The 14,612-nt window shown below is 45.3% G+C and overlaps 1 protein-coding gene across 1 annotated transcript in view; it reads left to right on the top strand.

The window, feature by feature from the left end:
* Nucleotides 1-3,220: 3,220 nt before the first annotated feature.
* Nucleotides 3,221-14,612, top strand: part of USP4 (ubiquitin specific peptidase 4) — a 48,549-nt gene continuing 37,157 nt past the window's right edge. The window contains exons 1-6 of the mRNA XM_050904887.1: nt 3,221-3,378; nt 3,506-3,633; nt 3,953-4,083; nt 7,684-7,810; nt 8,987-9,132; nt 9,311-9,372. Coding sequence (XP_050760844.1) covers nt 3,221-3,378; nt 3,506-3,633; nt 3,953-4,083; nt 7,684-7,810; nt 8,987-9,132; nt 9,311-9,372 — 752 coding nt within the window. The remainder of the gene's footprint in view (nt 3,379-3,505; nt 3,634-3,952; nt 4,084-7,683; nt 7,811-8,986; nt 9,133-9,310; nt 9,373-14,612) is intronic.

Genomic DNA, 14,612 nt, shown 5'->3' with positions numbered 1-14,612 from the left:
TACCTACATTCAAGGTCCCCTCCGGGCTAAGGAGAGACACTGGGGCAAAACCTACAGCTGGCTCCACCCTGCTTGCTGCTACCCCTGAGTCATCGAGTTTTGAACTCAGATTGCACGATCCTCACCGGGCTATTTCTTAACTTCCAGTACAGCTCCGTGGAAAAAACAGGATGTTTTCAGTAGCTATTTCAGTTTTGGAGCAGAAGCTGCTTGATTTGGGGGATTATTTTTTCAGTTAAATCTACTTCCCTCCTTAATGCAGGATGTTGAAATATGTGGAGAGCACAGAGGATCATGGGCAGCAGGAACTCACTGCACTGAAAAACGTTTCTCTACATGGGCTGCGGCACTTCCTCAATCCTGACTCACCAAACTCGAGCCGTTTGAGCGGGACCTCCTTTGCTTTGCCCGCTCCTCATCAACCTGCGGCCCCTGCTGAGCCCCACCGCCGCGGGGGAGCAGACCCTAACGCCTGCTGCTGTTCCAATCGCAGCCCTGCCAAAAAGGGTCTCTCGCCGAGCCTGCGGGTCAGAAAGGCATCTCAGACCGTGCTTATTCAGTGCTAATGGCCAAGGGATTTATTTACCTTCCGGCTGCTGGGGCCGTGTTAGCAGAAAAACAAAGCAGCGGCTCCAGAACTGATACAGCCACGCCAGCAGAAGTACAGTGACACAATTCCAGGATGAAAATTAGCCATGCCAGCAGGAAAACGAATGATCCCAGCGTAAGCACACCAGCAGGAACTCTGCAGAGTAGATAAAAGCCTCCCAGCCTTGTTATTCCCCCGTCTCGTTTCAGCATTCCCCAGAGCAGCTGGCTTCTGGGGTAAAGCGGGCTGCGGTGGAAAGGGCAGCCTGCGGGCTGGAAACCTTCGGCAGCAACACCCGCAGAAGAGCACAGCCCCGTGCAGGCTCTCGCGCCCAAACGTTATTTGGTGTTGTGACCAGAGGGGATGAAGACATTTCACTACAGGTAGCAGCTCTACGCTGAGGGTAGGCCTGAAGAATCCCAGGTGACTCCTCAGGGATTATTAAAATGGCTCAGTTCTATTTCTGTAATTTCAGAGACTGACTCAGTAGGAAGCCTTAAAATAAATACTACTACTTTAGCACACTTCGATGCTTCCGTAGCTTGAGGACATTGTCCTTTCAACATCTCGTGTCTGTCACATTTACACTCCTACACTCTATTTTTTCCTACTTCTACACTTTTATTGCAAACAGCTAATCCCTCTGTTAGTGTTCACCCTGCTTTTCCATTCTTCTACATATCAGAGTCCCATATATCCCCCCTTTCTAGAGAGTGTTTGGCCCCCCCTTCTCCCCCCTCACAATGATTCCCTCCCCCCCTTAGCTGCTGATAGTTGCCATCAACTTCTTAAATCTTTAAACAAGTTCAGCTATTTGAAGCTGTCAGGAGTGTTCACTAGCTGCAAAGAAAATTATCCTTCCCACCCCTAGCTCCCTCTCCCGAGTTCCCTAGTGTCCTGCCCACCAAACCCTAGCACATCTCCTGAAATCATGGCTGATGAGATGTGGTGTGTCGAAGTATCTACTCAACAGAAATGCCATCAAGTGGAGCCTAAGACCTTTCTTACTCAGCCTATTAAATGTTCTTTCAGCTATTTAAAATCCCTTTCTCCTCCTGCTGAGCTTTGTTGCACCCACTAACTTTTAAGATAGCTTTTAGTCACCGCTTTTGATCATTGCCATCGTTAAGGCAGGTAGGAAACAGCGGCCTCCAACTGGGTGGCACTTGAAAGGGCTTTGTTCCTGTTGGTGTCACTGTTGCAGTGAGCAGCCATCAGGTTCCGCTGGAGACAAGGGCAGGAAGCCGAATGGCTGAAAGGAAAGCGCTCAAGGAGACAGAACACAGCCACCGCTATCTACGGTGAAACTGTAATAATGTCATTTCCTAGTACTGAATGAGAAAGCTTTGAATGAGACCATTTTAATTGTTTACCGCACTTTCTATTAGGAGGAGGTAATTCATTAGCAGAGTGAGGTCAGCCATGTAAGCATTATCTCAGAATAGCTGACTCATTTTAAAAACACACCCAGCCTTGCCATAACAGGGTGTGTTAGTTTCTTGAAGCCCAAAGAGGCTCTGCCCTTTGAGAAAAACAGAAGTAACAGGACTCAATTCTAGCTGGAAGGAGAAAATGGTCTTCTTCTTCAGTGTTAAGTGGATGGACTTGCCCTGCCGTCAAAAAAAATAGAAGGCCTTTAGGATGTTACCCTGGATAGCTGCAGCACTGCCAGGCCTGGCTGGCAGAAGGTAGAGACCATCTGCCCACCACGCTGCTGGACACTGGCTGCCAGGAGAGCGCTCCCCTGCACAGAGTCACAGCCCCAGCACATCACCTTCTGCCTTTTTTTCGTGAGGTAAATGGATTTCTTTGGTGTATCAGTTTAAAGCAGGTTTTAAAGTCTCTGAATTATCATCTGAATCCTTCCCAATTTTCGCCACTTCTCAAGGACAGGCTCCCTAAACAGCACAGAATATGCCACTCGAGAAAAATGCCTAAATCGCTTCTTGAGAGGTTCTTTCCAGAGACACTCTCAAAACTCCTGAGTGCTCCCCAGCTGGTTAGTCAGACCCCTTCTCCTATCTATTCCTGTAACAATTTCAAGTCTCCTTCTCTAGCCAATGCCCTGACCAGAGGGCTCCATGAAATCAGTTATGGGAGAAAACAGAGTATGGAACACTGAAACCACAGAGTCCACACCAAACGTTTCCACCACCTGCTTTGGAGGCGGCCATCCCGGGAGACCCTCTTGGCCACGGAGCCACCTCGGGGACGAGGCCCACCCCCCGCGGGGATGAGGCCTCCTGTGCCCCGAGGCCTCCTTGCACCCCCTCAACCTTCCAGCCCTGGCCGCTCTCCACCTCGCCGGCCCTAGAGGCCCGGGGAGGGGGGCACCCACCCTGCCCGCCCCTCAGCGCGACAGATGCCACCTGCCCCGGCAGCCGCAAGGGCTGCGCCCACCAAGGGCCCGCATTCCTCTGCCGCCCAGGAAGGCCGCAGGGCTGCCGCGGGCGGCTCCGGGCCGGGGCGGGCCGGGGCAGGCCAGCGCAGGCCCACGGGATGCGACTGCAAGATGGCGGCCGCCGCCATAACGCCCGCGCCGCCAGCCTCGCCCTTGCGCGCGGCCCCGCCCACCCCGTCAGGGGGCGCGCGAGCGGGGCGGGGTGAGCGCAGCAGGCCCACACAGCGCGCATGCGTACGCGGGCCGACATCCGCCCGCGACGGGGCTCGCGCACCGACATGGCGGCGGCCGAGGGCGGCGGCGGCGGCGGGGCGCGGCCGGACGCGATGGTGCAGCGGGCCGAGCTGGGGCCGCTGCTGGCCATGGCCCTCAGGCCGGGGGAGTCCTGGTGAGCGCAGTCGGCGGGCCCTCCCCTCCATCCCCTTCCCTTCCGGGCGCCGGGGCCTGTGGGAGCGGGCCGGGTCGGGCCGCGCCGCCGCTGAGGGGGCCGCGCCGCCCGGTGCCGTGTCTTGCAGGTACCTGGTGGACAGCCGCTGGTTCAAGCAGTGGAAGAAGTACGTGCGCTTCGACAGCTGGGACAAGTTCGGCGCGGGCGATCCCGGCCTCTTCCCTGGGCCTATCGACAACTCGGGTCTCTTCGGCGGTGAGTGCTGCCCGGCGGCGCTGGGCCGCGGGGGAGCGGGGCCCTGGGCGGTGGGGGCCTGGTGCTCGGGTCGCAGCCCGGGCTCGGGTGAGTAACTGCCATGTGCAGTCGTCTCGTCGTGCAGCTTTCACTTTTGAAGCCGTGGGTTCTGGAAGAATACAAGCAGCCGTCCCGGCCGTGTAAGCGGGGACGCTGGTGCGGTTTCTACCTGCCCGTGGGAGCGTTGGTATTTCTTAGCGTCATGGTAGTATGTGTGTAGGTTTTGAGAAGAAAGGATTCTGTTTGATGCCATGCTTTCTTATGTCTGTCTCCCTTGTAGATCCAGAAACTCAGAGTTTAAAAGAACACCTCATTGATGAGCTGGATTATGTATTGGTTCCCACCAAAGCCTGGAATAAACTAGTAGCATGGTACGGCTGCATAGATGGACAGCAGCCTATTGAGAGAAAAGTAAGTATGAGTGAACCAAGTTCTCTTCAGCCTGGTTTCATTATCTGATCTCTACCAAATTTAGACGATGTTTATTTTGCTAGATGTGAGTTGAGACAGGATCCTCAGCAGCTCTTTGGAGATAATAACATGAGGTCTTTTTGCCTTGTTGTCTGAAAGAATGACGTTCCAGTATTACAGTTAAGATGGCTGAATATCCAGTGATTCTCAGTTGATGGGTTATATGGGGCGAGAACCATGAACCTTGTTCTGGTTAACTTTTTACATTATGGTTGTTTGGACCAGTGCAGTGCTTTTATGTTGCTTGGAATAGTTTGTGCTTTGTTGAAAAGTGCAAGTTGTTGGTCAAGCTTATCGATCTTCTGGGACAGAATGAGGCATTGGAATAAATTGTCTTTTGGTACAGATGGCTTATGGACTTTCTCTGGAGATTAAGGTGGTTCTTGTTTTCTCTTCCAAAATTCTGTGATTCTAAAATAATGAAAGAGACATATTTGTGGTTTTGTTCTGTAAGTCTTATTTTTGTTTGGCAAATGCAGTCATGAATGCATTCTGAGTATATAACCTGTTCCGGAAGGTGAAATTTGCAAGTTGCTTTTTTGGAAATCCATCAGACACTTGTTTATGGGCAGAAGATTTTTTTGTTTTTATTTTAGTCTTAGGTTTTTGCATTGACTAAGTTGAGCAGTGCCAGTCTGTGGGGTTCATAAAGACTAATCACTACACCAAGTGAATAGTATTGACATAAGGTACAGAATTAATATTGTTTAAGTAACTTTATGTTACAGTAAGGGTTGCTTCAAGGTGTGCAAGACCCAGGAAAGTGTGGCACCAGAATGGTAAAAGGAAATAAGATCCCTCTCTTGCAGGCCCACTCATGCTGATCAGTGGTACTGGAACGTTGTCATTCAGTGTGGGCTAGAAATTGTATGTAACGAGAAATTCTGATGTCTTCAGAAAGCGTAAATGACCCCAGGTTCACTCCGCTGAGTAGACAGAACTCCTGTATAAACCAGAAGTGGGGGGAGTGGAAAAAAAATATAGCATATAAAGGAGATGTGATTTTAGTAGAAACAGATAATTTATTGAGGAATAGAAAATCTATACCGAGAAGGAAAGCTAGAACTACTAGTGATCAGTGCCTCTCTGAGTGAGGAAGCTTTTGTTCATGAACTGGCTAACCACTTTCACAAAGCCTGGCATGTTATTAGACACTCCCTTTTCTGAAAAACTCAGAAATTGGACAAGAGGTTTGGAAGCTATTGGGGAAACACTTGGGTGATGGGCTAAACTGTACGAGCCTCCTTTTCTTGGGGTATCAGATGCCACTATTCAACACTGTAGTTACTGAGGGCTAGAGCTTAGAGCTACTGCTGTTTTACAGACATAAGATGCCAAGTTATTGTCGTCCAGTTAAAAGCAAATTTTTGAAGTTTTGAATTGCTATGAGAGTTTCAGTTTCTGTTTATTGTTAACCTGATAACTGAAGTGGATTTTTATATTTAAAAAAATGTTGAAATATAGCAGAATAGTAGGTTTGTGGGATGTTAGAGCCTCTTACAAAAAATATAAAGTGAAAAGTCAGTGCGACACACAAGCTGCAGCGCTGCATCGGAGTAGAACTGGTCAGTATCTGCTTACAGTATTCTCCAGATAGCATTGGAAGTAAAGCATTTAAACTTGTGGTCCTTGAATGCTTTAATCCTTTTCCTAAAGCTGGATCAACTGTAATTCATAAATCAAAACATCTATAAAAGTAGGATTTGGGAAGTAATTTTCAGGCATCTTTGTAATTTTACAAGCTGGTATTTCTTCCATCCCTATGTGCCTGATGATCAGAGACAAGTACAGGAGGATTAGATTAGATTTATTTGTGGTTCAGGTTTCTTTTGATAATCTCAGACCATATTTTCGGGCAGTCTTCTGTAGAATCCCATTGCAAAGTGTATTAATGTGGAAAATATAGAACAGTGTGCTTCCTCAGCAATTGAATGCATGTTGTGCTCAGATTGCTGTCCAACAGGATGACCCAAGTTTTACTTTGACAGAGAACAAGCTAGCTGATCACACACTCTTTAAAAGACATCTGCAGGCGATTAGAGACTCTTCTTGCCATTCATCCGTCCTAGCAGACACAGTGATCTGATCAGAAACAACTTCTTGGAAAGAGTTCTTCCATTTCTGAATATGGTTCTTATTTATTTGTGTCTAACTATAGAATATTGGAGAACAGGAAGTCCCATTTAATGCAATTTTTTCTGAAAAAGAAATGGAGAACTTGTGAATTGGTTCCTTTGCATTCTTAAAAAAAAAAAAAAAAAGTGGTCTAATTTGCCTGTCAAGCAGCTGTTTAAACACGGAGTTTTACTTTCTCTTTCTGTTGTAACAGCAGAATACTGAAGGTCTTTCCAAATGTATTGCTTAATTATTTACCTTTAAAGCACCTCGCATATCTAATACAACCCTATGAAAGCTCAGAAGAGGGAAACATAATTTATCCAAATTCTCACAATAAGTCTTAGTCTTAATTCTTCGTTTCTTTCCAAAGCTGGGTAAAGTTTTTTCTGTAAAACGATACAGATGTAGATCATGGCAAGTCTGGGGTCACGCGAATAGAATAGAATAGGAATATTTCAGTTGGAAGGGACCTGCAACAATCATCCAGTCCAGCTGCCTGACCACTTCAGCGCTGACCGAAAGTTAAACCAAATTATTAAGGGCATTGTACAAATGCCTCTTAAACACTGTTACTCTTAAAAATTATACCTGCTGGTTCAATGAAATATGATCTCAATTTCATGGGCTTTATAGCTGCAAAGAACTGTGGAGACCATTGAGGTGTGTTTTGGTTCCCCCCCTTCCAGTTACATCACAGTTGTCTCATAACTGGCCTTTGAAATGTGCTTTTCTTTCTGGCATAGTGTGTTTTATGATCTGAAGGTGAAGAGTGGTGTCTAGTCTTAAAGAATACCTTTCTAAAAATATGCTGAAAGCTAGTGGGATGGGTAGATGTACCTATCGGAGTATTCTCTCAAATGCGAAATTGATTTGAAAATGACTCTGAAATAAAGCAATGTCATCAAAACGAGTTCTGACATACTTGTCTGTTTTTGCAAGGAGAGAGTAATGAGGCAGATTCTGTATACCATGCAGAAAAATAATTAATGCTTTGTCTTACTCTCTTCTAATAGAAAGGACTTTGCTCCAGTGTTCCAAGCTTGTTTCTTTTTTTTAATGTAAGCCTTAGCCAAAGACTAGAGGAAAAGATATTTTTTTTCTAGGATGCTGTGACTGTGTGATCAAATATTTTTCATGGGTAATTAGCTGGCACTATCAGTTCAGCTGTGATGATGGACCTTTGGAACTTTGCACTGTCGAAGGAAAGCACTGGGATTTCTTATGTTTCACAAACAAAACAAAACCCCTAAAACAAGCTGACAGAGGTTGTGACTGAATCTGGACTTGAGAGCAAGTCAGTGTTCAGTTTATGGCTTGACTTGTAAGACTCCTAAAGACTTAAAATATTTAGACAAGTGTACCTTGTGCTTAGTATTTTAACTTTGTGTTATTTTGTTTATCACATCTGCCTTCTGTTTGCAGGTAGTGGAATATGGTCTGTTTGTGAAGCACTATAAGGTTGAAGTTTATCTTGTTGAGCTGAAGCTGTGTGAGAGCAGCGATCCTGATAATGTAATTAGCTGCCACTTTAGCAAAGCAGATACTGTTGGTAAGTAGTTCTCTGATCCATGAAGCTGTGCTCTGATGCTACCTCAAGAGATATTTTGTGCCCTCCAGAACAAGAACAATATTGATAAACTGGAGCAAGTCTAGTGGGTACCAACAGGACAGTCGGGGTTGGAGCATGTGATGTGTGAGAAGAGGCTGAGGGAGCTGCGTTTAGCCTGGAGAAGAGAAGGCTTTGGGGGGACCTCGTAGCACCTATGAGGAGGTTACTGAGAACATGAGGTCGGGCTATTTCCTGAGTCACAAAGCAAGAAAACAACAGACAATAGTCATAAATTGAAATAGGACAGATTCCAACTGAATATAATGAAAACGTTTTCCCTATTAGGACAGCTAGACGTTTGAACTGGGCCCAGAGGGGCAGGGGCATCTCCTGCCTTGCAAGTTTGGAACACCTGATTGGATAAGCCCCAAGCAGCCTGGTCTGAATTCAGTGTTGACCCCGCTTTGAGTGGTTGGACTAGGAACCTCCTGAGTTTCTTCCAGCCACAGTGACTCTGTGTGCAACACAGGGAGTTGTGGTTAAGAGCTTTGAGGAGCACATTGCTTACTAAGTCATGTCCTTAAGAAACATCCACATCACTTGTGTAAAGCAGTTCTGTCTCTGGTTCCTCTATGATTCCTTCTCCCTAGTGTGTGAATATTTTAGACATCTTCTTAATGGCTCTTCCTACACTTTTATTCTTCCTGAAATTTGGCCCCTCTCTCTCTTTCTCTCTCTGTATCATGGCTATATTTTTCCCATGTAAAAATGCTGAATGTCAGCTGTCATATATGTCCATAAAGATGCTTTTTTTTCAGTTTGCTGATGTGTGGCCTGACAATACTAACTGAAAACACTTCCTTCTTGAACCTGTGTTTTCAAATGATGACTGTTTCACAGAAGTTGACCTTAGGGCAGAAACTTCTCAATGTGTTCTGAACATTATTGGTTTGAGGGCTTGAGAGGCAAATACATGACTGAAAACAGAAGCTATTCATTCTTTCAGACTGAATATTAGACAAGTTATATGAGCAATTGTAAATTCCATGACACATTTTCTATTCAAAGGATCGTGAAGGATCAATGATGTACCTTCTTGCTGAATGTCTGGCTTGTAATTTTTTTTCCAAAAGCGCTCACGTTTTAGGCATTTTGGTGTTTTTTCCTCCTGAACAGCTACCATCGAGAAAGAAATGAGAAAACTATTTAATATCCCAGCTGAGAAGGAAACTAGGTTATGGAACAGGTATATGAGTAACACTTATGAGCAGCTCAGCAAGCTGGATAGCACTGTGCAAGATGCAGGGCTCTATCAGGGTCAGGTAAGAGGCATAACTTTTTTTTTTTTTTTAGATTCTCATGTACTGCTTTCTCTGATACATAATTTTTTTCACTTTTATGTACTTTGAGCAAACATTGAAAATGTGATTTGTTAATGATTTTGCAAAATCTGTAGCAGATTTACAGTTACCTTTCTTTATTACCTGAACTCTCTTTCAGGTTGTTCTAATAGAAGTGAAAAATGAAGATGGCACATGGCCTGGACAGCATTTCCTGGCAAAGTAAGCAAGCAAGCATGTTCTAATGGGTTCTGCTATTTTGTCAAGCTTGTTCACTTGTTTTTAGTGACCACGTGTTCTCTGTGAAAGCCTAATTATTACTGGCTATTGTGGATTTCTTTGTTTTGGGTATTTTGAAGGAGGAGATAATCTTGAATATAAATATTCTTCAGTGGTGCTACTGCTGGTTTCTTGTCTTAGCAACAGTCTTCTGTTTTAAAGCCCATTTCAAATAGGTTGTGTAAGCTTAGGTTTCTACAGTGCTTAGGAGATGAAAGTGCTATTTACGTTGAGCTAGTCTACTTAAAAAGCTACCTCTGCAGACTACACAGTGGAAAAAAAAAAAAATCTGTCTTCTGCCATTGTGGAACAAAAAGGATCTTGGAGTGTATTTCCGAAGCTGCCAGTAGTGAATACTCAGAGTTCTGGTAGTTCCTCCTTAAAAAGGGTATAGAAATAGCTTAACAACCCCCCCTGCTGCCCAAGACAATTAGAAGCCTGTAAATATTACATAGCTGTTATCTCTCTAATATCTAATTTAGAGGAGAGATGAGTAAGATGGGAGGTTGATGAAATATTGTATGTATAGAGTGAATGGTGTAGAATGGAAGTTGCTTGCAGTGATAAAGAACTGCTCGTATCCAGTCATACTACAGAAGGTAAAATCCCGTGATTTTACTAGTCTGATGGCCTACTCGCTTTCCCGTGAGTAGGCCATTAGGCTTGATAAAGAAAATTTTTCTGTACAATACAATTAACTTGTAGAGTTTGCTGCCAAGTGATCTCATTTGAGATCAAGATCCTACTAGTGTTGAACTTGAAGAATGGATCAAATAGGTCAGTGAAACCTGTTTTGAAACAATTCTGTACTTCTGAGGTACAATACTGGGTAAATGGATCAGGAGAATGTTCATAGGATTATAATGAACTTTCTGTAAGAGTACAATGTGAAAAGCATCTAAATGTTCATATCATGTACATAATCGAGTATTAGTTGACAGTCAGTATTAGGGAGGCAGCCGTGCAAGACCAGATCATAACCTTTTGTTTCCATGTGAAGCAAAGGTAAAAAAGAGCCCTGTAGCATTCCCAGGCCTCAGTCTTTTCTTTTTTTCAGCAGCTAGTCTGATACGTAAAGACTTTTAATTAACCTCTAGTGATATTTGAATGAAAATGGTTATCAGTATGCAGATTAATATTTTCTAATGACATAGAAATAAAGATTTGCTTATTATAATGTAGAACTCGTGAAGTTGTTTGACTTGATGCTGATAATGGTGGCTGAAAGAATTGTAGTAAGTCATACATCTAGGATTATCTGTTCCTTTGTACTTTGTCTTGGCTAATATTTCCTTTGCCCTTATCTCTGTTAGTTAAGCAACTAAGCATGTATATTCCACATAATGTCTTCCTTATACAGTTGGGTGCATTGGTTTAGCAAGTTCTGCTTTCTGGCTCTTGTGCCCTTATTTAGTCTGTTAGGTTAAATGCATAATAACTGTTTGTTCAAAAACACTGTTTGGGAAGCCAAAATGGGGAAGAAGAAGCTGGACTGCCCCTCCTCTTTAGGATTGGCTTTGGTGTGTGCTGATCAGCACACAAACTGCTGATCAAATGAGAAGGACCTTTTTATGTGGCCAGGGCAAAGGCTGTCTCTCAGAAAAGCAGTATGCTTTGACATCTTTGGGTTGTAATGAGCCCTGCTGGACTAACATTATGCCCTCCTACGCCAAAGATGGCTGTGTCATGTAAGGCAAGTCAGGTAGAAAGATTGGACTTTAAAATTCTTTCTGTGTTTGAAATGGAAGGAGGAAAAAGTTGAGAACTTAGTCTTTCATAGACATATGATAACAAAAAATGATAACAAGCAGTAAGTATTTTCCTGTTAGGTTCAGTGATGTTTTCTGTGCCATTTTATGTCTTTAAGCTACTAATATTGTACAGCAGTTGCCTTTAACCCCCAAAACATGTATGAATTGTACTCATACTGTTGAAAATAATGAGGAAGGCTCTACTGGATCTGGACCAGGTGTGTCCAGTAGCCTGCCTTGTAGTGTGGGCAGTAGCAGATGCACGTAGGAGGAGTAAAAAAAGTTCCCTGTAAGAAGAGGGCAATGCATCTGCCATGGTATACTGCTGTCTTCTGGTAGCCTGCAGCGCAGACTTTTTCTGAGATGATTGAGTCTAGATATTTATGTTGAATGTATGTTGACAGTCTGGGGGCACTTTTCTTCTGCATATTGGTGCTTCCTCTGTTGCATGTCATCACTCCCTATCAAATGTGAGTGGGCTGGTGGCAGTCTAGACTGGGTCATTTGTAGATCTTAAGTTTTCTTTGTGCTGCTCTTTCAAGGTGTCCTGGGTTCGGTTGGGATAGAGTTAATTTTCACAAGAAGCTGAGAGGGGACACAGCCAAGATAGCTGACCCAAACTAGCCAAGGGGATATTCAATACCATATGATGTCATGCCCAGTATATAAACTGGGGGAGCTGGCCGGGAGGGGAGAAGGGATCGTGGCTCAGGAACGTGCTAGGCATCGGGTTCCGGGTGGTGAGCAATTGCATTGTGCATCACTTGCTTCACACATTCTTTTATTAGTAGTGTTGTTATTATTATTTCTTCTTTCCTTGTGTTGTCCTATTAAACTGTCCTTGTCTCAACCCACGAGTTTTTTACCTTTTTCTTCCAATTCTTCTCCCCATCCCACTGGGAGGGGGGGAGGAGTGAGCGAGCGGTTGTTGCTGGCTGGGCCTAAACCATGACAGTCCTTTTTGGCGCCCGACGTGGGGCCTGAAGGGTTGAGATAACGACAGATCTGACCAGAGCATGTTAAAACAAATTTGTTATACACATTTCTTATATTAGTTAAATAGTCACTGGTCACAATGTTGGTTTATTTGTTCACATGGTGGTGTTATGTAAATCCTTATATGCACTATGTATTCCCTGCGGTGATGTTTATCACCTCTGGGAGAGGGATCAGGACTGTCATTTTGCTATACTGGGTAATGTTGGCTTATGATATGATTACATCACTAGTGATGAGGTTAAGCTGGTATTTGTACGCAGCATTGTTATCATGCCTGTACCTTGGGCGCCTTCTCTCGGAATTTATTAGTAATCGCACCCAATCTATGGGGAAGACATGGGGGGATACTTTCTCCTGCTCTTTCACGTCTCCTTTCTCCTTCAGGCTAATGACAACAGCTTTTGAGAATTTTGAATATCCTCGGGATGTTCAAGCCAGCATGCTCTTATTGCTATGTCTCCTTAATGTGTTTCAGGTCTTGTTTAGGGTTACAAAAAACTTTTTTTAAGAATACCACCCAGAGATCTGCCCCAAGGCTGGATAGTCATGGATGGCATGGCATGTGGGAGAATATGGGCAGGTATCTGGAGAACTTCTCACCACCAGTGGTTTGGAACTTCACTCCTGAACAACTACAGGACCCTGATAAAGTGATAGAATATTTGAAAGCAAAATGCCGTGGCTATTCCAAAAAGGCAGAACTTACCACCCTGTGCTGGGCCCTGGCCAGTATCTACCGAACACTGCTCGATATTTTGCAGCACCCTCGGGGAGAAGGGAGGGAAAACAGACCGACAGGCACTGTGGCCACTCAAACCCCGGCGACAGGCACTGTGGCTGTTCAAACGCTGGCGACTTGCACTGCAGCTGAACCAGAGAACCAACCTGTGCCGGTATCAGTCGCCCCTATACAGAAGAAGAAATACACAAAAAAATCAGTTTGCTTAGTGAGGGATGAAGGTCAACCAGGGTCATCAGGAGAACAAGAGGAAGAGGCAGAACCAGAGATAATCACCCGATCCCTATCCCTGAGTGAGGTGCGAGATATGCGAAAGGATTTCAGCCGCCATCCAGGTGAGCACATTGTTACCTGGCTGCTCCGATGCTGGGATAATGGGGCCAGTAGCTTGGAATTAGAGGGTAGGGAAGCCAAGCAGCTGGGATCCCTGTCTAGGGAAGGGGACATTGACAAGGTGATTGGAAAAAAGACACAAGCCCTCAGCCTCTGGAGGCGACTTCTGTCAGGCGTGAAGGAAAGGTACCCCTTCAAGGAAGATATTACATGTCACCCAGGCAAGTGGACCACCATGGAGAGAGGTATCCAGTACCTGAGGGAATTAGCTGTGCTAGAGGTGATTTATAATGATCCAGATAATGAGCAGTTACCCACAGATCCAGATGAAGTCCAATGCACACAATCCATGTGGCGGAAGTTTCTACGAAGTGCACCACTGTCGTATGCCGACTCATTGGCAATAGTGTCGTGGAAAGAAGGTGAGGGACAAACGGTGGATGAAGTGGCTGGCCAACTCCGGCAATATGAAGGAAGTCTCTCTTCCTCCCTGCGGGCCTGCGTCTTGGCTCTGGAGAAACTGCCAGACATGCTAGCCAAGAAACTGTCCCAAGAGTTCCAGCGATTTGAGGATGAGTTCTGCCCCCCACCTGTACAGGCCCATATGTCAGCTATTAGGAATGAGCATTCCTCTGCTCAAGACAGAGAGCATAGAAGGTACACACCACGGAGTACCCTGTGGTTTTACCTGCGTGACCACGGAGAGGACATGAGGGAGTGGGATGGAAAACCTACCTCGGCCCTAGAGGCACGGGTACATGAGTTGCAAGGAAAAACAATCACAAAAGGGGATTCTTCCTGGAAAAATGCCGCTCCGGTTTCCAGGGGGCAGTTCCCCAGACAGAGTAGAAGGGCTGATCTCACTTCTGATCCTTTTGAAGGGACTTGTGATTCATGTTTACAGAAAGTGAGTAACAAAGACTATGACCAGGATTAGAGGGGCCCTGCCTCCAGCTGGGTGGAGGAAAGGGACAACCAGGTTTATTGGACTGTGTGAATTTGATGGCCTGGCACATCACACCCACAGGAGTATAAGGCTCTAGTGGACGCTGGTGCACAGTGTACCTAATGTCATCAAGTTATAAAGGGGCAGAACCCTTCTGTATTTCTGGAGTGACAGAGGGATCCCAACACCTAACTATTGGAAGCTGAGGTGAGTCTAACTGGGAATGAGTAGCATTCCAGAGGCCCCGTGCATCCTTGGCAGAGACTACCTCAGGAGAGGGTATTTCAAGGACCCGAAAGGGTACCGGTGGGCCTTTGGTATAGCTGCCTTGGAGATGGAGGAAATTGAACAGCTGTCCACATTGCCTGGTCTCTCGGAGGACCCTTCTGTTGTGGGGTTGCTGAGGGTTGAAGGA

Source organism: Gymnogyps californianus, chromosome 13, assembly GCF_018139145.2.
Source record: "Gymnogyps californianus isolate 813 chromosome 13, ASM1813914v2, whole genome shotgun sequence".
NCBI lineage: Eukaryota > Metazoa > Chordata > Aves > Accipitriformes > Cathartidae > Gymnogyps > Gymnogyps californianus.
Note: the sequence above shows the minus strand (reverse complement) of the source record. Positions and strands in the feature narration are given on the sequence as shown.